Consider the following 25,302-nt stretch of genomic DNA (forward strand, 5'->3'; position numbering starts at 1 on the left):
TCCATCCACCTATTTTTATGCCAATATTTGGGATATTGCATAAAAAAACGCTGGATGGAAACACAATAAATGTGCATAAAAAACAGATGCACTCAATTGAGGCGGATCATTTTTATCCGATAAGAAGCTGGAAACACATTTACTGAATAAATCCCTCAATGTGCAACAAAAAACTTTGCCTCAACAGAGGATGTGATTGGATAAACTGGACTAACCAGTGGACCAGTCGCATTGCACAACATCTCAAATGTTGGTTTGGTCTTTCTGAAAGGCCTGAGCCAATGTCTGTCATCAAAATGGTTGGGTATAATGACCACACAGAATTGTGCCTCTGAACGTAAGATAATATGACAGCGTTTATTGCGTCTCAACGGTTGCTCGCTCTGACGTGCAAGTAGTTTATGATGTATGAAAAAAGAGCCACAGTTTATTCACAATTGCCGAAACTTCCATTTTTATTACATATATTTTGCGCCAGTTTCCCTCGAAGTGACGATTTTGTTCTCTTGAACACCTGGGATGGAAACAGTTTTTTATTTGTAAATGTTTTATTCGATATTCCAATTTTGCGCATAAGTTAAATTAGCAACTTTCAATGGAAACAAACGAATGAGTCCAGAGGCTTATAAACAGCTTTAAGTAACATATTTATCTGGGAAAGAAACACACAGTCACAAACGCTCAGTACTTATGCCTCATCATAGACGTACATTAGTGTTGGCACAGTCTGTGCTGATCTGATTTATTAATACAGTGAGTCAACAGTGCTAGAACTGAGTGTGTCTCTGGTCCTGAGATCTGTACTCGACCTGAATCTACCCCAATCCCTTCTTACCCCAACCCAACGTGAATTCATTTTTAAAATAGAAAAACCCCATTCGAGACAGACCCGATAAAATTAGGCATTTTGGCTTTGCTTTTTTAAAACCTGACTAGACCCGAGTGTAAAAGAGGCAGCATCATCTACACATTTCTACAGCCTTCCCTGCACTATATACTTAGGGTTCAATGTGTGTTAATGTTTGTGTAAATATATACACTACTGGTCAAAAGTTTTAGATCGGTAAGATTTTTTATGTTTTTAAAAGAAGTCTCTTCTGCTCAACAAGGCTGCATTTATTTGATAAAAAACAATAAAAAAAACTGTAATATTGTGAAATATTATGAAAATTTAAAATGACTGTTTTCTATTTTTATATGTAAAATGTATAAAATGTAATTTATTCCTCAGATGAAAGCTGAATTTTCAGCATCATTACTCCAGTCTTCAGTGTCACATGATCCTTCAGAAATCATTCTAATATGCTGATTTTATGCTCAAGAAACATTCATTATTATTATCAATGTTAAAAACAGTAAGAACAGCATTTATTTAAAATAGAATATTTTCTAACATTATAAATGTCTTTACTGTAACTTTTGATCAGTTTTTAACTCATCCTTGATGAATAAAAGTATTGATTTATTTTATTTCTTTCTCCCAAAAATAAAATTAAAATTCTTACTTTCGACTTACTATCGAATTTCATTTCCTACATATTTCTGCATGTTGGTCATGACTCATTTTTTTTAATGAAATTTTAACAAAATTGCTTCAATACTTAAGACATAATATGAAGATTATGCCACACAAATGTAATCCTTATATTGAGGCTTAAATCATACATATATTTTAATTTATTTTCAAAAATAGATCCATGAAAAAATTACTATCATGTTACCCCTAATAAAAGTGTGCTTCAGGAGTAAACTGTAAACTCTTTCAGGGCTGGCTCTATTGTTTTATATTGTTGTATGAAATAATCACTTTTCATGATTTAATTTTTCATATTTCATTATGTTTTTTTCTCAGAATACTGTATTTCACTATTGCACATGTCAGATGTAAAATGCGCCATGAATGTGGTTTCATGTTGACTTTATAGCAGTTAAAGAATGAGCTATCACAGCTCGCTTACACATTGTGTTTGGTGTAGTAACCTCATTTTTTGCATTCGCCAGGATTATATCGACACTGAGGCGCTGCTGAACAGCGAGAATGTGAATCAAGAGGCTTTGCTGGCGTATGCTCGAGAGGCAGCCGACTACGCCACGCACTACCAGCTGCCCACGCTGGACTACGCCATCAACCACTGCGGGCAGCCTGATGTGGCCATGTTCGACTTCACCAGCATGTACGCCTCAGAAAACGCCGCTCTGGTCAGGGAGAGGTTTGGTCATAGTGTGCTGGTGGCACTAGTGGGAGACAGCCTTCTAGAGGTGAGGAGATTACACTACTGTGCAGTTATGACTGAATAATCATCACCATTCTTGTGCTTGATATGTATGATTATTACGTTAGATTCTGATGTGTTTGTGTTTGTCTGTGTAACTGTAGCCCTTCTGGCCTATGGGGACAGGCTGTGCCCGCGGGTTCCTGGCAGCCTTTGACACGGCTTGGATGGTAAAAAGTTGGGCGCAGGGTAGAAATCCACTCGAGGTGCTGGCAGAGAGGTCAGTGAAGGTCAAAATTCACATGCGCAAACAATAAATGCACAGACAATCACGTACAGCTCTAGATGAACACTGAAACGTAGCCTTAATAGGCACTTATAATACCATTAATAGCTTGTTTATGTAGTTGCTTCGTTGTTGTTTTTCTAGGGAGAGTCTTTACCGATTGCTACCTCAGACAAAACCTGAAAACATTGGCAAAAACTTTGATTTGTACACCATAGATCCAGGAACACGCTATCCAAACCTTAATTCAAACTGTGTGAGGCCACACCAGGTGAGATGGCATTTCTATTTGTGCACAACAAACTATTACTAAAAGAAATCACTGCAATTCACAAGCTCAAGTGACTTATTGCTTTCATAAAACACCTTTGACAATCACCATAAATAAACTAATGCACTATACCTGTTAAAAGTTTGTAATTAAGATTTAAAAAAATGTTTTTAAAGAAGTATCTTATGCTCACCAAGGCTGTATTTAATTGATTAAAAATACAGTAAAACCGGTAGTATTGTGAAATATTATTACAATTTAAAAGAACTGTTTTCTCTTTTAATATATTTTGTAATTTGTAATTTATTCCTGTGATGTAAAGCTGAATTTTCAGCATCATTACTCTGTCTTCAGACACATGATGCTTCAGAAATCTTTATGATATGCTGATTTGCTGCTCAAGAAACATTTATGATTATTATCAATGTTGAAAACTTGTTTTGCTGCATAATGATTAAATATAAATAATATTTGCTTGGAAACCGGGGTAAAAAAGGAAGAAGAAAATAAATATTTTTATTCAGCAAGGATGCATTAATTTGATCAAAAGTGACAGTAAATACATTTGTGTTACAAAATATTTCTAATTTTCTGTTCATCAAGGAGTCCTGAAAAACCTATTTCAAGGTTTCCACAAATATATTAAGCAGCAGTTATAATAAGAAGAGTCAATATTAATAATTGAGCACCAATAATAATTGATCATAACTGAGCAGTAAATCATCATATTAGAATGATTTCTGAAGGATCATGTGACACTGAAACTGGATTAATGATGCTGAAAATTCAGCTTTGATCACAGGAATAAATTATTTATGTAAATATATCAAAATAGAAAACAATTGTTTTACATTGTATTAGTATTTATGAAGGTTTTACCACAGCCTATTTTTGATTCAATAAATGCAGACATCTTTCAAAAACATTTTATTATTATTATTCCAAACTTTTAATGTAATACACATATTACAAACATTTAAACTATTATTATTAATAAATTAAACCATTTGTTGTACACAGGTTTCTTTTCCAGTTTTGCTGTCACTGTTTTATGAAAGCAATAACCTCCTTGAAGCTGTTATAGTGATTTTACCGTGTGTCATTTCTTGGTTTAACATGGCTCATCTAATGAGAATCATTTACTCTCATTGAAATGATCTCTCATTACTGTTTATCTTGCTCCTTTGCAGGTCCGCAACAACTATATCTGTGGAGAGATGAAGTCGTGCTCTCTGGAACGGGCCGCCACGATACGCCGTCCTGTCAACTTGGCCAGGCGAGGTCAGAAGAACCGTCTAATCAGTCTAACACGTATCTATAATTATCCTCTGCTCTTTTACTTTTGAGTGGAGCGTCCAGTTCCTCAAGAGTTGCCGCCAGGCTAGGACTGTGTATGAGGGCTGAGACTTGCATGTGATAATCACAGACACTGAGAAAAGGCGACGTGTTTACAGCATTCCTGCATCCAGCAGATACAGTAACAGCCAGCTCCTGTTTTAGGAACGTTCTCAATGTTCTGCACTCCTCCCAACATGTGGCAGGTTCAGGGGGAAGCAGAATTTATTTCTGCTGAGGGAATTCGATCCAGACTGGGATTTGTTATCACCAGCAGAGCCAAAGCGAGAAGAGTACTACCCTAGACAAATCTGCTGTTAGGAACGCCATGCTCACCCAAAAAAATGGAAATTCATTATTTCCTCAGCCTCATGTTGTTCCAAACTTGTATGCATTAGTTTTGTGAAACTTAAAACTTTTGAAGAATGCTCATGCTGTTCCTTTCATTCATTCAGCACTTTTATCAATTGAATGCATTATTACTATTTCATACGTAATTCGTCGGGGTCAGAGTTCACCCTTCAACTCTACCGGGAGCCAGTGATTATAAAGGTTTAATATGGATGTTTTTCTTACAAAAACCCATCACTTCACTTCATAAGGCATTTATTAATCCACTTTATTTCCGTATGGATCACTTTTATGATGGATGGATGCACTTTTTTGGTTTTCAAAATATCAGGCTCTACTCACTCGCATTATAAAGCTTGGAAGAGCCAGGATATATTTTTTTATATAACTCAGATTGTGTTTGGCTGGAAGAAGAAAGTCAAATACACCTAGGATGGCTTGAGGATGAGAAAATTAAAGGATAATTAAAATTTTTGGGTGAACTATTCCTTTAAACAGCAAAAACTATTTTCAACATCGATAATAATCAGAAATGGTTTTTGAGCAGCAAATCAGCATATTATAATGATTTCTGAAGGGTCATGTGACACTGAAGACTGGAGTAATGATGCTGAAAATACAGATTAGCCATCACAGGAATAAATTACAGTTTAAATATATTAAAACATAAAACTGTTGTTTTAAATCGTAATAATATTTCACAAAATTACTGTTTTTATTTTATTTTTGATCAAATAAATGCAGCCTTAATTGGTGAGCAAAAGAGACTTCTTTCAAAAACATTGAAAAAAATCTTAATTATTCCAAACATTTAAGTGGTACTGAGTTTTCTGCACAGCTTCCACTTTCCTTGGCTAAATTTGCCTCTTAAGAGGAAATGAAGCAAGAGGCCAAAACAGCAATAGCACATTTCTTTAGTCTCTGTTCATGCTGCTGTTTCCTCAAATCAATCACAATAAATCCTTCCAGCTCTTGCTGTTCAACTGTGCTTGTTGGCACATGGCTTTGGTGCTCCTTAAAAACAGCTTGTTAGCTGTCAGGATGACACACTAATAAATAATAAATGTGTTGCGTAAGAGGATGATTATTCTGCTCAGAGATTAATGAGTCAAGTTCTGATGCCTGACAGAGAGAAGACGTCACCTCGACTTTAAATCCAGATCAGCCCTCGTGTATGTGTTCGGGTTGATCAGTTTCAAAATAACATTTCCCTCTGCTTGTGTTTGTGTGTTTAACAGAGTCTGAGATCAGGCCGGGTCGGTTACTGACGTGGTGTCAGAAGCAGACGCAGGGCTACAGGGGTGTGAGTGTGACTGACCTCACTTCCTGTTGGAGCAGTGGCCTGGCTCTCTGTGCTCTCATTCATCACTTCAGACCGCAGCTCATGTGAGAGTCTTTACATTTTTACATTGTTTACAATTAAAAATCTGTATCTGAGATCCTGATCGGTAGAATCACCAGTTACACTTTATTTTAAGGTGTCCTTGTTACAGTGTAATTATACATTTAAGTACTTGGTAATATTGATTAACTACATGTACTTACCATAGGTTTAGGGTTAATTGCATGCAATTATGCATAATTTACTGTTATTAATGCAGCAACTACATGTAACGTGTAACACGGACACTGTAAAATAAAGTGTTACCAAATCACCTAAAGTCATCTGAATGTACCTTACCATAGTATTGTGGCAGTACTATGGTATAATGTTTTTACCATATATTATTACCATTATTCATAAACCATGGTATTTACATGGCACTCCAAGCTATTTAAAAAATACTGTGGCATTACCATGGTACATAATCAATGATTTTACATAGTTCCTTGTCCAAAAAAACACTAAATAACTAAATAAGGTCTTAAAAACATGGTATTACCTTGATAGCATGTCCAGAAGTAGGCGAAAAAATGTGGTATTACCACAGTGCATGTCCAAATAAACAGATGGTATTTGTATTACCGTGAAAAAACATGGTATTACTATGGTACATGTGAAAAAAGCATCATTTCATTTCTTTAGAACCGTGGTATTATATCAGTACTATGTCCAGAAAAAAAAAGGTACACTTTATTTTAAGGTGTCCTTGTTACAGTGTAATTATACATTTAAGTACTTGGTAATATTAATTAATGTGCTTACTATAGGGTTAGGGTTTGATTTAGGGTGAATTATGCATAATTTATAGTTATTACTATAGTAACTACATATAACATGCTAAACAAGGGCACTGTAAAATAAAGTGTTACCAAAAATACATATCTAAAACATGGTCTACGGTGCCATGTACAAATAAAAACCATACAAGTCTTTAAAAAAAGAAGATGGGACCAAGTCTAAGAAAACCCATAGTATTACCAATGGTACAATATCCAAAAAACATGGTATTGGTATTACAATGGTACCATGTGCAAAAAAAAAAATCATAATATTACCATGGTACAGTACCATTTCTTAACAACCATGGTATTACATTTTGGTACTATATCTCCCCAAAAAAGAGCATGGCAAACAATGGTATTACCATACCCAGAAAAAATACATAACTAAAAATTCATAATACATGTTAATATTGCCCATTATAAAGAATGAAGATGGCAGTCCCTAGTAAAACAGTAGATTACATGACACTTTGATAATGTTCATCTGATGAGTAAAACATAAACAATGGAATTACGTCGTAAGCACATTTCATAAATATTTGGTCTGCTTGCTGACATGCCCACAAATCCTGTTCTGTGTTGGCAACAGATCCAGTCAACTCTTCTGTGTTTATTAGTGTTTTCCTTCGCACAGTTTGTACTGTGTAATCCTAAACACAAGCCGGACATGTGAAATGCACTTTGACCTCTTAGAACCACTTTCCCGTCTTACAGCTTCTTTCTTATTCATCAAAACAGACTTAAACTTGAGCGTTCTTGGCTGAGAAAGAGTTTGAACCATTTGCAACATTTCACACACTTTATCTGGAGCCATTTTTCATGTCTGTCATCTGAGATTGTCAAAAGTAGCTGAAGGAAACCAGAGAAAACTTTCATAACTTGCAATTGTGCTTTCATTGCACAAATGTCAAGAGGTCAGCTTGTTTAATTCAGGTTCCATGCTCTCTGTTTTTATCGTATTGTTTCCTGTAGCGATTACGACTCTCTGAATGAGCAAGACTGTGCCAAAAACCTTCAGCTGGCATTTGATGTGTCCGAAAAGGAGTTTGGCATCAAGCCGTTCGTCACGGGGAAAGAGCTGGCGTCAGGACAGGAGCCGGACAAGAGCAGCATGACCACATACCTCTCCAAATTCTATGAGCTTTTCCGGGGAACGCCTCTACCTCCTTCAGGTAGAAATCTTTCACTAACAGTTCGTTAAGGATCACTGACTTTGTTTGGAATAGCATACTTGCATACTACCATTGATGCAGAATCACAAGATTTTTTTTAAAGTCTTTTTATTGAATAAACATACAAACAATGATCATCCAAACAGGGAAGACAATAATCCTAACTAGAAACAAGAACATAATAATCCATTGGTGAACGGAAACGCAACAGCTTTACCAAAAACATGACAACGCCAGACTACAGGGGTATACTACATACACTGGAGAACAAGAGGCTTGACAAGGCACAGGTGTGGGTAAAGGTGTCATGCAAACAAGGGTAACTATAGAGAGAAAGGCAAACAGGAACAAACCACAGGAAGTGAACAGAGGAAACAGAGAATACACTTCAAAATAAAAGTCCTAGAACACAGAACACACAATTGTGACAGTAATTTATTCCTGTGTTCAAAAATTTTCTGCATTATTACTCCAGTTTTCATTGTCCCATGATCCTTCAGAAATAATTCTAATATGCTGACTTCTCATTATTTATTATTGCTTGTTTAAGGTATTTTTCTGATAAAAATTAGTTGAAAAAAAGGCAAACTACAGCTACATCTTAATATACAAAAAAAATAAAAAATAATGCACAGAAAAACAAAAAGCTCACAAGAAAAAGCATAGGTCACACTTTAGTTTAGGGTCCAATTCTCACCATTAACTAAATATTAACTATGACTTTGCCTCAATAAACGTACTCGGTTACTAACGTAACCTCGGTTCTCTCTAGAGAGAGGAACGAGTACTGCGTAGAATACGCTAGGGGAAAATCCTTTTCCACGAGAATACTGAAGCCAAAAAATTATCCTTTAATTTTGTATTAATGTAAAACGCGTTGCGGCAGCATACAGACATAGGCGAGGCAGCTCGCGCGCCTATTGGCTGGTCTGCTGGCAACTGCTTAAGCCTATCGAGCGAGACCTAGAGTGACGTCAGACCCAATGAGGGCGCTTCGCGCCCTCTGCGTCACGTCCCGCCGAAACGGGCGTGGCTTAGGTCTATAAATACCGCTCGCAGGCATTATAACTCTGGTTTTTCATAGTCGAAGCAACCAGAGCGCGTGCAAGCACGGCAGGATACGCAGTACTCGTTCCTCTCTCTAGAGAGAACCGAGGTTACGTTAGTAACCGAGTACGTTCTCTTACGAGAGATACTCTCGTACTGCGTAGAATACGCTAGGGGAACCTACTGTAAAACGCCGTGCGTTCTGGGATCTGATACCATAGACTCAAGGGCGACAGCCCAGAGTTCATACAGTACATAATCACCCAGGGGACTCACAGGGAATCCTGGAAGAGAGGGGGGGTTAGCCACTATCTTCCTTATAGCAGCATAGAGCAAGGATTGCAATACTCAATAGCTGCATAACTGACAGCACCAGTTATGAGATTTTGGCCATACTAGACCGACAGTAGTCTGGCCTGTAGTGCGGGAACCCCTAGGTTGTAAAACCTAATAAATGTAGACGGAGAGGCCCAGCCTGCCGCCATACAAATATCTTACAAGGCAATCCCACTTGACCATACCCACGATGAAGCCATGCTTCTCGTGGAGTGCGCTTTGACACCCAGCGGGCGCTGTATGCCCCTGGTTGTGTAAGCTAGCGCTATTGCGTCCACTATCCATCTGGATAGGGTCTGTTTCGAAGCGGCTAGTCCCTTAGAACGCCCGCTGAACGAAACAAAGAGCCGCTCCATCTGTCTGAAAACAGACGAGCGAGACACATAAGCTCTTAACGCCCTGACTGGGCAAAGGGAGCTTTCATCCATATTTCCTTCAGTGACCAGCAGGGCAGACAGGGAATGACCTGTGCTCTGAACGGTGTATTGAGGGATTTAGGAACATAACCGTGCTTAGGTTTGAGTATAACTCTAGAGTCATTCGGCCCAAATTCCATGCACGTCGCGCTTACTGAGAGCGCGTGTAAGTCCCCTATGCGCTTCACTGAAGCGAGAGCCAGAAGAAACGCCGTCTTGAAAGACAGGTGTTTAAGATCAATCTCCTGCAAGGGCTCAAATGGATGACCTTTCATGGCTTCCAGTACCGTAGAAAGGTCCCATATAGGGACTGTGGGAGGTCTGGGAGGATTCAGTCTCTTAGCTCCACGAAGGAAGCAAATAACTAAATCATTCCTTCCAATAGACTGGCCGAGCATGGTCGAAGAGAACACTGCTATGGCCGCTACATAGACTTTGAGCGTGGAGGGGGACCTGCCCTTATCCAACAGCTCCTGTAGGAAGGAAAAAACCTCCGTCACACCGCAATGCAGGGGTGACACACCACGAGCTGTGCACCAGCTAGAGAACACTGACCATTTTGAGGCATAGAGACGTCGTGTAGACGGAGCTCTGGCCTGTGTGATAGTGTTTAGCACTCCCTGTGGGAGGTCAGCGGGTACCCGTTGATGGGCCACACATGGAGGGACCACAGCTCTGGGTGAGGATGCCAAATCGAGCCGTTGGCTTGAGAGAGGAGATTCCTCCTCAGAGGCACTGGCCACGGGGCGGTGCTTGCTAACTGCATCACAATTGGGAACCAAGGTTGGCTCATCCAAAGTGGGGCTACAAGCAGCACTGAGCATCCTTCTTCCCTGACCCGTTCTACCACCTGAGTCAGGAGGGAGACGGGGGGAAAAAGCGTAGAGAGGACGGCGAGGCCACTCGTGGGTCAGCGCGTCCTTGCTCTCCGAGAAAAATTTGGGACAATGAGCGTTTTCCTGAGACGCGAACAGGTCTACTTCCGCTCTGCCGAATTTCTTCCACAGCAGCTGGACTGTCTGTGGGTGCAAAGACCATTCTCCTGTCGGAACTTGCTTCCTGGACAGTCTGTCTGGTCCTATGTTTAGGAGCCCTGGCACGTGCGCTGCTCTCAGCGAGAGCAGGTTGCTGCGGGCCCATATCAGGAGGCGCCTGGTTAGCCTGTACAGAGACAGGGACCTGAGGCCGCCCTGGCAAGTTATGTAGGACACCACTGAGACGTTGTCTGAACGTATTAGCACGTGGTGTCCCTGTATGAGGGGACAAAAGCGCGTGAGCGCTTTGCTCACTGCCAGCATTTCGAGGCAGTTGATATGTAAGAGCATCTCCCGCTTTGACCATAGGCCAAAAAACGGTCTGCCCTCGAGCAGCGCTCCCCATCCCGAGGTGGATGCGTCCGTGGACACCACCATCACTCTCGAGGAAGTCCCCAGGCTTACACCTGATTGGTACCAGTCTTTTGCCTCCCAAGGTTTCAAAGCTGCAATGCATGCTTGATTGACCTTGACGCGAAGCTGACCAGATCCAGTGTGCGCTGAGATGACAGGCGTGCTGTCATTAGCAGCGAGTTCAGCTCTATTCTCAGAAAAAATATAATCTGTCTGGGGAAAAGCGAGCTCTTTTCCCAGTTCACTGCGAGACCGAGATTCTCGAGGTGATCGAGTAAAATGGTCCTGTGCTCTACGAGCTCTGAGTGAGATTGGGCTAGAATCAGCCAGTCGTCCAGATAGTTCAGCACTCATATGCCCCGTATCTGAGGGGTGCGAGCGCTGCATCCATGCACCTCGTAAATGTACGGGGTGCCAGGGACAAGCCGAAAGGCAGGACTGTGTACTGATATGCCTGGACCTCGAAGGCGAATCTCAAAAATCGCCTGTGACGTGACGCTATCTGTATTTGAAAATACGCGTCTTTTAGATCTATTGACACAAACCAGTCCCCCTGGCGGACGTGCGCGAGGATTTTTCTGGTTGTGAGCATCCTGAACTGGCGCTTCATAAGCGCTCTGTTCAACTGCCGCAGATCTAGTATGGGTCTGAGACCCCCGTCTTTTTTGGGCACCAGGAAGTATCTGCTGTAAAGCCCCCCTCGCTTTGAGCTTGAGATAGGGGTTCTATAGCCCCTTTGCTCAACAGTTTAAAAATTTCGGCTCGAAGTAGATGGGCTACTTTCGATTCTACCGTGGTCTCGACGCTCGCCATGAAGCGGCGAGGGCGTCGGCGAAACTGCAGCGAATAGCCTCCTTTATGATGTTCAGCACCCATCTCGAAAACCCCGGGAAGCTTTTCCCACGCAGGTGCGCGAGTAGCTAGGGGCCGGATGCGAAGCGCGCTCTGATCGGCTCGCGATACAGCGGCTTTTGCGTGCTGTGACATAAGCGTCGCGCTCATGACATCTGAGGCAGGGGGCGCGCTGATAACAGCGGGCAGAATGCCCGCGCTCGACTCCTCCGCAGTGTTTAGCTGAGAGGAGGAGGGCTGGGCTAGTTTCATGTCTGTGTGTGGGCGTGGGCGCAGAGCAGCGGGCACATACACCACTTTTACAGCATTGCTCGCGTGAGCAGAGCGTATGCATACTGGTCCTGTATTTACAGAGACCGTGAGACATGTGGGAAGTAGCGTTTGTGGGCACTGGGTAGTGTGCACGTTTGCTACGTTTAAAGCGCAATCGATCTGAGTCCATTTTATGTGCGCAAGCCCTGTGTGAAGGGCTGTGTTTGTGTGTAGGAATGGGCACTGAGTAGTAGCCATTTTTTCTACACATGAAAACACCGTCGGCCGTGGCCGGGACACCAGAAAATACACTCTTTAAGGGATTTATCTGGGTAGCCATAAAAAGGCTTTTTTATGCAGGCAAGCGGGCAATGGAACCGGCTTGTTGGCTGCTAAATACGCTGGACCAGTCACATTTCTTGGAACTGGACGAGCGGCAAGGTTTGGGTGCAGGCGAGGGGGTTGTACAACGCACTCGTTGGCTGCAAAATACACATCTGCAGTCGCCTCTTCAGGGAACTGACAGAGCGAGCATTGGCGGCATAATTTTATTTGCCGGTAGACCCGGGATCGAACACGGGTCTCTCGTGCGGAAATCTGTGATTCTGCCACTGGCCCACAGGGGATGACACATAAGATTTCAGTCAGCGCGAGTTTTATCAGGCGTTTGATTGCAGGCGTGCGTGTAACAACAGGCTCGCTCACTGCAATAAAGACATTTCCAGTCGCCTGAATATCAGAGGGGAATGAGAAATGTGTAAGAGATTGAGATCGGCCCGGCCACAGCGGGACTAAAACACTCTTTTCTCCTTTCGCCAGTGACGCACGGGAACCATAGAAACGGTGTCTGGGTGCAGGCGAGCGGGTTACACAACGCGCTCGTCGGCTGCAAAATGCACGTCTGCAGTCGCCTTCCAGGGAACTGACAGAACGAAGCATTGGCGGCATAATTTTTCTGCCGTTAGACCGGGATTCGAACACCGGTCTCCCGTGTGACAAAACCTAGGTTTCCGCCACTGAGCCACAGGGGGGGAAACACAAAAGCTTTCAGATGCACGAGCATATAAAAGAGCGTCAACATGTTTACTTCGGCATTTGCTTGCAGGCGTGCGTGTATAATAAACAGGCACGTTTGCTGCAGTATAGACATTTCCAGTCGCCTGATCAGGGAACTGAGACATGTGTGAGAAATGAGGTCAGTCCGGTCTTGACGGGACTGTAAACACTTTTCTCCTTTCGCCAGTGACGCACGGGAACCATAGAAACGGTGTCTGGATGCAGGCGAGCGGGTTGTACAACGCGCTCGTCGGCTGCAAAATGCACGTCTGCAGTCGCCTTCCAGGGAACTGACAGAACGAAGCATTGGCGGCATAATTTATCTGCCGTTAGACCGGGATTCGAACACCGGTCTCCCGTGTGAAAAAACCTTGGATTCCGCCACTGAGCCACAGGGGGGAAACACAAAGGCTTTCAGATGCACGAGCATATGAAAGAGCGTCAACATGTTTTCTTCGACGTTTGCTTGCAGGCGTGCGTGTATTAAACAGGCACGTTTGCTGCAGTATAGGCACTTCCAGTCGCCTGATCAGGGAACTGAGACGTGTGCGAGAAATGTGTTCAGTCCGGTCTCGACGGGACTGTAAACACTTTTCTCCTTTCGCCGGTGAGTGACGCGTGACGGTCCGCTCCAGACATCCCCTGTGAACGGCGCGGTTGCGCGGCTCGAACAGAGGGCGAGCAGGTATCATCCCCCAAGCAGGCAAGGCAAGCGGGCGAACCGGCAAGCTTTGCGGCTTGGAAGGACGGAGGAGCAGTCTCGGAGAAGGATGCCCGGTGAGTCCTCAGAGTCACCATAGGCAGTACCTAGCTCAGTGAGGGCAGTCGCCGTCAGCGAGCGCGAGAACTGCGTGATCCTCAGGAAAGGGGCGTCTTGAAAAAGACGCCCGGCTCTTTTAGTGCAATGAGACTGTGTATCGCGGTGGCGAGCACACACACAAGGCATAGTAAAAGAGAAAAGGATACAGCACCGGATAGCGCAGCAGGAAGGCGATGAAGGCGGCACGGCCAGCAGCTTCTCGACTCGTCCCGCTGAAGTGCTTCTTCAACAGCGCGGCTTCTTCTCGGATCCAGCGATGTGAGTTGCTTCGCTGAAGGATGAAAAATCAGAGTTATAATGCCTGCGAGCGGTATTTATAGACCTAAGCCACGCCCGTTTCGGCGGGACGTGACGCAGAGGGCGCGAAGCGCCCTCATTGGGTCTGACGTCACTCTAGGTCTCGCTCGATAGGCTTAAGCAGTTGCCAGCAGACCAGCCAATAGGCGCGCGAGCTGCCTCGCCTATGTCTGTATGCTGCCGCAACGCGTTTTACATTAATACAAAATTAAAGGATAATTTTTTGGCTTCAGTATTCTCGTGGAAAAGGATTTTCCCCTAGCGTATTCTACGCAGTACGAGAGTATCTCTCGTAAGAGAACTCCTAATTATTGCTTATTAATAGTTAATAAGGTAGTTGTTAAGTTTAGGTATTGGGTAGGATTAGGGATGTAGAATATGGTCATACATAATAAGGCATTAATAAGTGCTTTATAATACTAATAAACAGCCAATATCCTAGTAATATGCATGCTAATAAGCAACTAGTTAATAGTAGGAGTTAATTGGATGGCACTTGCTGAATTAAATATGTAGTGTATATGACAACAGTCTAGCATACTATTATATGCAGTGTATACTATGTAGTATACAGTAGGCTTGTATTCCACTTCAAACATTGTCAAGTCATTGTCACATCGACACAACCTTTACCATGGTCCAAAACCTTTTACCCACTTTGAGCATGTCTTCCACCTAGTTTGAGTTTGCATAAGGTGTGTCCATTAAGGAAACATACAGTGCTTTCATGAAACGTCTCTAAAGAGGAGCATTTTATCTGGCCTTTCGCACTAGTACATTTGTGTAACACAATTCCTTCAGTCACACAGTCATGTCAGGAATGCATGTCTGTCTGAGACCAGGTTTCCGCCCTACACATCACCGCACTGGAGGAGGCCAGAAATATGACATATTATATCAAGTTAAATGTCATACCTGCGATACAGCAGAAGCATGAGCATGGCTCTATCAAGCTTCAATATGAGGCTTTTATTTTACAAAGAGATGCGTGTTTGTTTACAATGCTTGTTGTAGTTGTTTATTGTCAAATGTCATGCAAATTTCTGTCATGTGGTTTATTGTAGATTCAAAGCGAGATGGTGATGCAAATAAGGAAAAATGTCCATCAGATTCTTCCAGACCTGTTTACAGGTCCCTGAGTTTACATCAGCCTCGTAAACGCATACCAAAGGTAGTATATAATGGGTTTGATCTATTACAAGCGCTTTTACAGTTTTACAGTTGGTGGACTTTATTTTGTTCATGCCATCAAGTTTAAAATTGCTAAAGCAGATAAAAAAATTCTTATTTAAAAAAAAAAAATATATTTTGAAGTCCACAAGTATGAAATCTAAATGTAACTTATTGTTTCAAAACTTGCATATATTTTTTAGAGAAATTATAATTAGTCAGGCATAAAAAAATGTGATATGAAATGTGAATAATCACAATTCTAACATCTTTGAAAGTATAATATACTGTTCCTGTGCTTCTCAGAATGAAAAAAAGTCTGAAGACGATGATGCAATATACAAGAGAAGAAGGAAAATCAGTTACTTAGAAGAGGTCAGTATTACAGCATGATAGTTTATGGTAATGTTAAACTGAATTACGGGCATGGGAAACTGTAACTGATTTCTGATTGGTCAATTTCTCTTCCAGACAGCCAAATCCTTCAATCAGAGTTCTTCTTTATCCAGCGAGGGACGGGTACTGAAGGAAAACAAGGTCAAGTTTATGGCCAATCAACTTCTAGCAAAATTCGAGGACAGCACAGCAAGCTGTTCTATTCGCAGACAGGTAAAGACCGCTTTGCCTTGCATTACATTACATTATATTCACATAAAGCGGTATATACAATAGTGCAAATCTCTGATGCATGATTGCTTATATTGTTGCCAAATGTAAACTGTATTATCATCCAGCTCTAATCTGCCAAATGCGACTATAAGGCGGGAAGATATTAAGATATTATAAGCATAATGATTTCTATATGTTCCAAGCTGTCTGAAGCCATACAATTTATTTTTGTAACAGAATGAAATTTTATTTGCTCTAAAATCTTTGCACTTTTTCACAAACATTGAAATGTTGCGTCATGATATTTAGCCCAAGTTTATAGTTATTCAAGTCATCCGGTGAAGTTGTTTTCATATTAATTGCAGAAAAAAAAAATCCAATATTGTGCAGCCCTAGTTTTTTAAAACGACATAAAAGATGTTGGGGTTAACTATTCTTTTAAACAGTGATCTCAAACTTTGGCTCTGGAGAATCACTTTACTGGGGCTGATCTGAGTATTTCTGTGTCTAGTTAATCTCTTCTTTCTCTTTTCTTCTTCCTGTGCTTCTGACCCTGGCTTCCTTTCTCTGAAACTGCTCCTGGTATAATGATCTCAGTCTGACTGTAATGGTGAGAGGCCTCCAAGACCTCCATCGCTTGATATGACTGATAGCCCCCTCTTTAACATTATCAGGAAGAAAGTTCCTCCACCCCCACCCCCTAAAAAACAGGTAGAACCTCCAAAGTGAATCTACACCCCCCCAAAAAAGTACCATTCAGTACCTGGTATTAGCTGTTATATAAGCTGTGTTTTTGGTGATATTTGTCTTTTTATACCTTTTAAAGAGGACCTATTATGCCCTTTTTACAAAGTCTTTGGGTTTTTTGGGGTCTGCTGAAATAGGCTTTCATGCTTGAATGTTTAAAAAACATATTTTTTCCCATATTCTCCATTGTTGCAGCTCCTCTCTTTACCCAGTCTGTCAGTAACGCTCTGTTTAGTTCCTGTCTCTATGAAGCCCCTCCTTCTGGAAAGAGCAATGTGCTCTGATTGGTCAGCTGGACCAGTTGTGATTGGTCAACCGCTTCAGGCATAACATGGCAACAACACACTAACGCAATTCAACCAGGCCACGCCCCTTTAATTTTGGTGTATGCCATGGGAGGGAATTATTTAAATGAGGAATATTGTGACGTGTTCGTTCCCGAAAGAAAAGTCAAGACTACAATGGAGGCGTTTCAGGGAATTCAGAAACAGTGACAGTAATATAAAGAATAACTCCCTTTGGAGTGACTTTGCGGTTTGTAACTTTGCAGACATTTTTTCATGCTCAAACAGAAACATTACACATTAAAGAAAGTTGAACATGTAAAAAAGCAGAATAGGTCCTCTTTAAAACTTCAAAGTTTCCCCAATAAGTTTGTGTATTATCAGTACAACAGTCTATATCCAGCGCTGCCCACATGTGCCGTGTGTTCACAGTTTCCACCCTCGGCTCCTCTCTTCCCCTCGCTTCATTCCAGTCCTCTGAATCCACAGAGGAAACCACTTCACCCGACTCACACACACACTCACACACACTCAGAGGCAGAGAACACAGCCGGCTCAGGCTCGGGTCACTCAGCAGTGCTGGCCATGACAGCAATGCTCCAGCGCCTCCAGAGGGTGGAAGATGAGATTAGCCAGGTGACCCACCAACATCTTCTGTCTGCTCTAATATTTGTATTATAAGCAGGGCTCCTAAAGTTAAAAGTTCCAACTTTTTATATAAATTAAACATGCTCAGATATTATATTTAATCAGTACATTTACGAAATGCAGTTGGGTCATTCCCCAAAATGGGTGCCACGTTTGTCCCTCATTAACATGGACATAAAAGCTAGTATTTTGTCTTTATTCCACTGTCTATTTTAAATAACAATATATTATTTAAAATACCTGAAGTTGTTTCCACAGATTTCGTGTCAACCCTCTTACCATCTCTTATTAAAATAACACACTGTTCATAATGACATTATTGTCTTATACAGTAGTAAATGTCTCCTTTTAAACACAAAATTGTGTTTGTCAGATCTTAAAATATCCACCTATTACCATGATTTTTTTGCAGTCAAGAATTGATTATTAAAAACGGATGTTTATAGAAATTAAATTCTATTTTAATTAGCAAGGCTATAAATGGAAAAGTGTAAAACAGTCAACCCTGTTACCATTAACTCTGCTCTTTTCTAAAGTAATAGTCATTTTCCAACCTATATTAAGGTAATTTTATACATTTTGGCTAAAATGGCACAATGCAATTAATTAGCACATTAGAATGTCTATATAGAATGTTTAAAAATCTCACAGAAATTGATTTAAATCATCTTTTTAAAGTAGAAAATGCGCCCATTTTATAGAACGTCCCAGTTAATGCATTTACCTATTTTGGCATTAAAAATTGGTCTGTCCTCTTTCTAAAGACTCTTTCTTAAATGTGCTATGAGTTCTTCTTAATAAAAAATGTATTTATAAATGAATTCCAGGTGGGACCTTTAACAAAAATAAAAAGTCCACACGTATGAAATACAAAGTTCTGTCATGAAACTCTAGATGGCACAGGCTGATTGGTCCTTAACTCAATTTGCTTGCAATCACATCATTCTCTATTACCCCTTTTCCACCAAAAAAGAACTGGTTCTGAACTGGTGCTGGTTCAAAGTTGGTTCAACTTGCGAACCTTCTCAGAACCTGTTTGTTTTTCCACTGACTAGAGAGCCCAGCGAACGACGTCGTTACGTCACTGTGTACGTTGCCATAGGCTACGCCAACTTCAAGCATAACAATTACAATGGCGGACTACATCGTCTTTCTGCAAAATGTTTCTCCTGGCATTGCGATCCTATATTGGGGTCAGAAGAAGACGTTTAGAACACATTTGTGCTGCTCGTCTGGATTACTATAGACGGAGGTCACGTTCGAGAAGAAGTTCGACATTAACCCCGCCCCCAGCCCCCGACGTAAGCATGACATGGTAAAAGAACGGTTCTAGTCCAGCAAAGAGTTGGTGCCGCTTTGGAACCAATTTTCCTGGCCGAGAACCGGTTCTTTGGCTGTCGAAACACAAAGAACTGGTTCGTGAGTAGGCACTGGTTCCGAACCGGCACCAGCACTGCCTTGGTGGAAAAGGGGTATATAGGCCACAGCTGATTGGTTCCTGCTGTATCAGTAGCCAATGAGCTCGCTGCTCAACCTTCAAATACCTGGTTAGCACATGCTGTAGCAGTTGCAGCACGCTTTCAGAAACCCTCCACCTTCCCCAGCTCCACCTGTATAGATCTGCTACGGGTAATTCATCATGTACGCTATATTGTACAGCAGCAGCATGTCTTACTTGCTCACAGCAGTGTGTCGTGTGTGTATTACTGGCAGTAGCAAATCCCGTTCTCCCGTTCCCGTTCTACAGCAGCAGCGTAGCAAGACCGAACATACCAACATCACATCCATTACCATGCCAAACACTCCAAGAGTTGTCATGACAGAAATATAAATGTCACATATAATACAAATGTTTCAGAATATGTTTGTTTGAATGAAATTTCAACAAACTCAAATTAATCAGATTAACGGCATTAAAAATATATATATTAATCGCAATTCTATTGACAGCCCTAATTATAAGTAAGACAGCAATCTAACAACTGATTTTCCTGTGCACCGCAGACTCAGTCTTTAATCTCTTCTCCCCTTTTTTGCTGTTTCCTTTCTCCCGGCCTCGCTCAGAGGAAAGCCCAGACTCAAAAGGCCAGGGAGTTTCATAAAAAAAGCATAAAGGAGAAGGCTGTGCATTTGAGCGCTCTGTTCTCTGGCGAGGTCTCCTCTCCGCATCAGGTGACTATGTTCCTGCGTGTGTCGGCTTTCCTCACTCAGCTGCGGTTGCATGCCCTGCGGTTCTGGCCTCTGATCACTGAGTGACTGAGCATCATTTCATGCACCTGCAGTCTGTGCAGATATCATCGCAATCTGAGTAATTAATTCCCTGCACCCCCGCTCCGCCATAATTGTTTAATAATCTCTCTAGCAGAACAGATGTGGGTCAACTGAGGACACACTCTAGTGCTCGGTACATTCAAACGAAAAGAGTTAATAAAGTCAGTGAATGCCAGTGGACATCATAATTCTCAAAGCATCTATGCCAGTAAAAACATATTAGGTGGGATTTGAAGAAATTGTTGGAATAAATGTTTTCTCTCTATTCTTTTATGAGCTTTTTTAAGCATGTGAGAAGAACCAAGATGGGGTTGCTGACTTTCGCATGACTCTCTTGGTTCTATAAAGGGGTCTGGGCTGCTCAGGGCTCCTGTAAGCATGTAAATTGATCTCTCGGACTGGAAGAGAAGATTTTTTGCTTTTTTACTGCTCACATCAGGAGAAACAATCAGTCCAGGTGTCCACAGATGATTCAGACATTCTCATTCTCTGTGCATTTATTATATTTCCTTTCTTTTGGGAGACAATAACCTTATTCATCGTGCACTTTTGACTTTACAACTTTGCAGACTTCACAGACAGCTATATTACACACTGCATGAAAGGTAATATTTGAAAATGCATCATATTTATATAATAATATATTATTTAAGGTAATAAAGTGACCCCACTGACAGATATTTTTTCCTGTTTTAAATATAAACACATCATTTTAATCCATTTTATTAGAAAACAACACTTACGTAATACCTTTAATTCCACCAATCAAATGTAAATATGAAAATAACGAAAATAATCAGCAGCATCTGCAAGAAATAATGCTAGCACGTCTCTCAGTGTGCGTGTGAATGTGTGCGTCTCTCTGGCTTCACATGTATCATGCTTGTTCTGGGTTTTGTTATCTGCCATTTAAGTGTAGGCCAGATGCTCCCCCTTGTAATTTCTATGAACCATATGAGTATACACTATATACCTGGGCCATACCCAAAATGGCTAAACACTAAGCTTTTAACTGTCGTAACCACAAATTATTGGTCAGAAAATTAGCAAACATCAAACAAGAATATGAGAAGTTGTGTGTGGAGTGATGAATCACAATGCATGGTGTATTGCATGGAATTGCATGGTGATGCTCCAGAGCAGTGTCTTCAAAAATCTGCTGAAAAATATATAAATGAATGAATGAATGAGGCATTTACTGTATATAGCGCTTTTCATATGTACTACGTCTACTGTACACCCAAAGCGCTTTACAATCATGTCGGGGTCTCTCCTCAACCACCACCACCAGTGTTCAGTGTTCAATGGATAGAGATTATTAGGAGGCCATGATTGGCAAGGGCCATTGAACAGAATCTGTCCAGGACACCGGGGTTACACCCCTACTCTTTATAAGAAGTGCCATGGGATTTTTAATGACCACAAAGAGTCATGACCTCGGTTTAACGTCTCATCCGAAGGACGGTGCTCTTTGACAGTAAAGTGTCCCCAACACTCAAATGGGGTGTTATGACCCACACTGACCACAGGGTGAGCTCCCCCTGCTGGCCTCACTAACACCTCTTCCAGCAGCAACCTAGTTTTCTCAGGAGGTCTCCCATGCAGGTACTGACCGGGCTCAACCCTGCTTAGCTTCAGTGGGCAAGAGGGTGATATGGCTGCTGGCATAAATATAATAATTAATGCATTTCTACCATAGTGAAGCATGAAGGGAGAGTGTCATAGTGTGGAGAGCCTTTTTAGCTGCTGGTATTGGTGAGCTACTTCACTGTGAAAAGTCATTCAATGCTTCGGAGTACAGGAGAATATTGCAGAAGGGCTTGCTTCCCACAAATGCAAAGTTGTTATATGAAGAGGAATGATAAGATGTTATTTTTCAACAAGACAATGCTCCTGCCTAAATTGCAAAGACAACCAAGAAGTGGTTTGAGAACCAAAGTCCACCAGGCTCTTGGTTTGGCCTTGATTTGAACCCTATAGTGAATATATGGTCTCACATTAAACTCAAACTAACTAGGAGACATTTTTCAACTACTCACGAACTGTTTGAACCCATTGACATTGAGTGGAACAACACTGACTCTTTTTCCTGTAAAAAGCTGTCTGTGGGTTGGGCAAGGCTATTCCGTGCCAAGTTACTTTATCTACAGTATTTGTGCAATTCTTGCTAATTTTCTGATTAGTGATTTGTGATTAAATTGGTTGAGACAATTAAAAGACCACTAAATATTTTGCCTTGGTCCATTTTTTTGCCCAGGAGTGTATTTAACTTTTAAAGGGGTGGTTGATTGCTATTTCACTTTTTTCATTTTAAATACTGTGTAATGTTGCTGTTGGTGCATGAACAATATCTGCAAAGTTGCTGCGCTGAAAGTTCAACGTAAGCAGAGATATTGTCTTTTAAAAATCAGGAAGTTTAATGCCTACAAAAACGACTCGAATGGGACTACAACGAGATACTTCCCGGGTTTTATACGTAACTAACCCATACATTTACATCCACCCTCCCTCCGGAACATGTTCTGCTGTCGAAGAGGAGGAGTTATAGTGGAGAGCTGTAGCTGTCAGGTCTTCTGTGTTCAGGCTTCCTACAGACGCTGTAGTTCGTCAACAATGGTTAAAATTTAAGTTTGATTATGTTCCTGACAATTACAATCGTAGTTTAGCTCTCTGTGCTGCGCATTTTACGGAAGACAGCTTCCAGAATCTACACGAGTTCAATGTCGGATTCAACAAGAAACTATTACTCCAACATGAAGCAGTTACAGCTTTAAAACCAGAGGCCACAACCTGCAAGTAAGATTTAATCATTTTAAATTTATTTGCCTGTATAATTTAAGACGTACGTTTTAGTTTTATCAAGGATGCAAAAAAATGCCAGCGCTGGCTTTAGTATATGACAGATGCGTATAAACATTTTGGACCCGAATTTGTATATGTAAAAATTTTGTAAACGTATTTTCCATGTATACTTTATGACGTAATTTTTTGATTTGATCAAGAACGCAAACCAATGCCAAAGCTGTTTGGTTATAGTAGCTAGTTAGTTCGATGTTATTTTGTGTGTATAAGAAACGTGTACAAACTTCAAAAAATTATCGCAACAGCGAACTTCAGCTGCTATCACATGTACACCTAAAGAAAACGACAAACTGAGTAACCGGTAAGTTTTGTGAATAGTTAAACGGTTGTTCATTCTATCAATAAAACAATATCTTTAAAAAACGGTATTACTCAGTCATGTATTCAGTTATATTAAATGTTTAATCAGGGGGAAAGCGTATCTCAAAAGCTAACAAACAGCAGTAGCATTTTCAAGTAACAGCGTATGGAAATTCTTTGAGAGAATAATAATAAAATAAAATAAATTACCATTCAGAAACGTTTAGTAAGAGCCGTGTTTGCGGAGGTCCTGCTTGACTCTCTTCATCACCGCTCTCTGGGTCTGATTCTGGCTCAAACTGATGAGGCAATATTGACACCATTACATTTGACCGGAGCACATGCAACTGTCGCCCGTAAAGGTAATGGGCGTGAAGATTCCGGACGCAGTTTAGCCAATTACAACACACCGGCCGAACTAACCAATCTGAGCTCATTGCCTCTTTCTGAGGGAGTGGTTTCATAGAATCAGGAAGTCAACCGGTCGTTCGAATGACAGAGGAGGAAGCGGCTTACAATAAAGGTGAAATTTATGAAAAATAAGGCGTTTTTTAACAAACGAAACACGAAGACATGTTATATTGCAGCCCATAAACATAATCAAGCTAAGAAAAAAGGCAGTAAACCACCCCTTTAAAACATTAAAAATAGTGAGTAACTTATGTCCAACAGTTGTCACATGCCTTCTAACAACAACTAAATCTGAATGAATAATTTTAATATTTTCCACAGAGTAAAATGAAAATTATGTTATCATTTACTCACCTTCATGTTGTCCCAAAGACATAATACTTTCATTCATTTTGGAAACACAAATGAATATATATTTTAATGGACCCTGAGAGATTTCTTTCTACAGCAACTAAGTTTTGGTCGAATGTATTTTCATTGGAGGGACATGAATCTCACACTTTTTATTAAAAATATTAGTGTTATGAAGATGAACAAAAGTCTTTTGGATGGGAACAACATGAGGGTGAGCAATTGATAACAACTCTAGAGTTTAGAGGAGATCTCAACCACTCAGACTTTGCTCAGATTAAGATAGCAAAGTCTGTTATTAAAATTCAAAGATCTCAATATGAACTCAAACATGTCTTATTAAATACTCCGAACTACGAATACATACTCCAAGACTGAATTATCTAAGCTGCTATCCATATTAATTATAGCTTTATACTATGTCTTTTTGTGTGTGTGTTTTTTAGGATGGAATTTCAGGAGATATATCCGAGATAAAATTCTTTACTTTCAGTAAAACATAACTAAGAACTCCATTAGGCCTCCTGAGCTATTAAAGAGCAACCTCTGTGCAATACCCTGTAATCTATTTTTCTCAGTTCATATTGAATGTTCAAGTTATCTCTGTTCTGGACAGACTGACTCCTCTGCTGTCTGACCTTCCAGTCCATCTCCACATTAACCCCACCACACCCAATCCCAGAATACATTGCTGCTCTCCTTTCCTAATCTATTCTCCTGTCCTCTGACAGTGCTTGCCATTACTTATACATGCACTTCTGTCCATCTCTAATACAGTTTAACACTCCTAATACTGCTTTCCCATTTGTCTTTAATGAATCATTATCATCTCATGCCCTTCTCCTGCTCTTTTCTTCCATTCCTAATAAGACGGATAGATCTCCGACTGGGCAGCTAGACATGCAGCTTTGTAAAGAAAAGAGAGAATCAGCGAAAAGCTCACAGGTGCTGAGCAACAGACACGTTTTCAGCGGCGTTTGTTCTGGAAGTTTCCGAAAGATTTTTTTCCATTCATTTTTTTCCCACATGGGTTTTTAAAATTGTCCTTGTTAAAGCTTTATAACCCATAAACCAAGCCAACCAGCTACGGAGTGAATCATAACATTACAAACTTTGTTTTGAAGCAAAAAAGTGTTTGAAAAATGCAGAAAAAAAAGGCAATGGTACAAGATTGTGTGATTAATGGCTTTAGTGACTGAAAGGACTACAATCCCTTGAAGCATTATGGATCACAATCATATATATAAAGAAATATAAAACTATTTATTTACAGTTGTTTATTCTATTTTTAGATGTAAAATATCTTACTTCGATGCTTCTCAGACTATAGACGAGACAGAATACAATAGACATTATTGCTATCTACAAAAATGTACATATATGCAGTAGGG

At 40.9% G+C, this 25,302-nt stretch overlaps 1 protein-coding gene across 21 annotated transcripts in view; it reads left to right on the plus strand.

Moving 5' to 3' along the window:
* Window positions 1–25,302, plus strand: part of mical2a (microtubule associated monooxygenase, calponin and LIM domain containing 2a) — an 83,931-nt gene that overhangs the window by 45,610 nt on the left and 13,019 nt on the right. For all 21 annotated transcript variants that reach the window (XR_014029639.1, XR_014029640.1, XR_014029641.1 and 18 more), the window contains exons 8-19: window positions 2,002–2,259; window positions 2,378–2,493; window positions 2,644–2,770; window positions 3,961–4,051; window positions 5,695–5,842; window positions 7,595–7,794; window positions 15,323–15,429; window positions 15,735–15,803; window positions 15,900–16,037; window positions 16,635–16,748; window positions 17,501–17,704; window positions 19,781–19,888. Coding sequence is in view for 16 of the 21 variants with exons in the window: in XM_081358837.1 (XP_081214963.1) it covers window positions 2,002–2,259; window positions 2,378–2,493; window positions 2,644–2,770; window positions 3,961–4,051; window positions 5,695–5,842; window positions 7,595–7,794; window positions 15,323–15,429; window positions 15,735–15,803; window positions 15,900–16,037; window positions 16,635–16,748; window positions 17,501–17,704; window positions 19,781–19,888 (1,680 nt within the window). In the remaining 5 variants the exon portion in view is untranslated. The remainder of the gene's footprint in view (window positions 1–2,001; window positions 2,260–2,377; window positions 2,494–2,643; window positions 2,771–3,960; window positions 4,052–5,694; window positions 5,843–7,594; window positions 7,795–15,322; window positions 15,430–15,734; window positions 15,804–15,899; window positions 16,038–16,634; window positions 16,749–17,500; window positions 17,705–19,780; window positions 19,889–25,302) is intronic.

Source organism: Scardinius erythrophthalmus (genome assembly GCF_964197995.2).
Source record: "Scardinius erythrophthalmus genome assembly, chromosome: 2".
Taxonomy (NCBI): Eukaryota; Metazoa; Chordata; class Actinopteri; order Cypriniformes; family Leuciscidae; genus Scardinius; species Scardinius erythrophthalmus.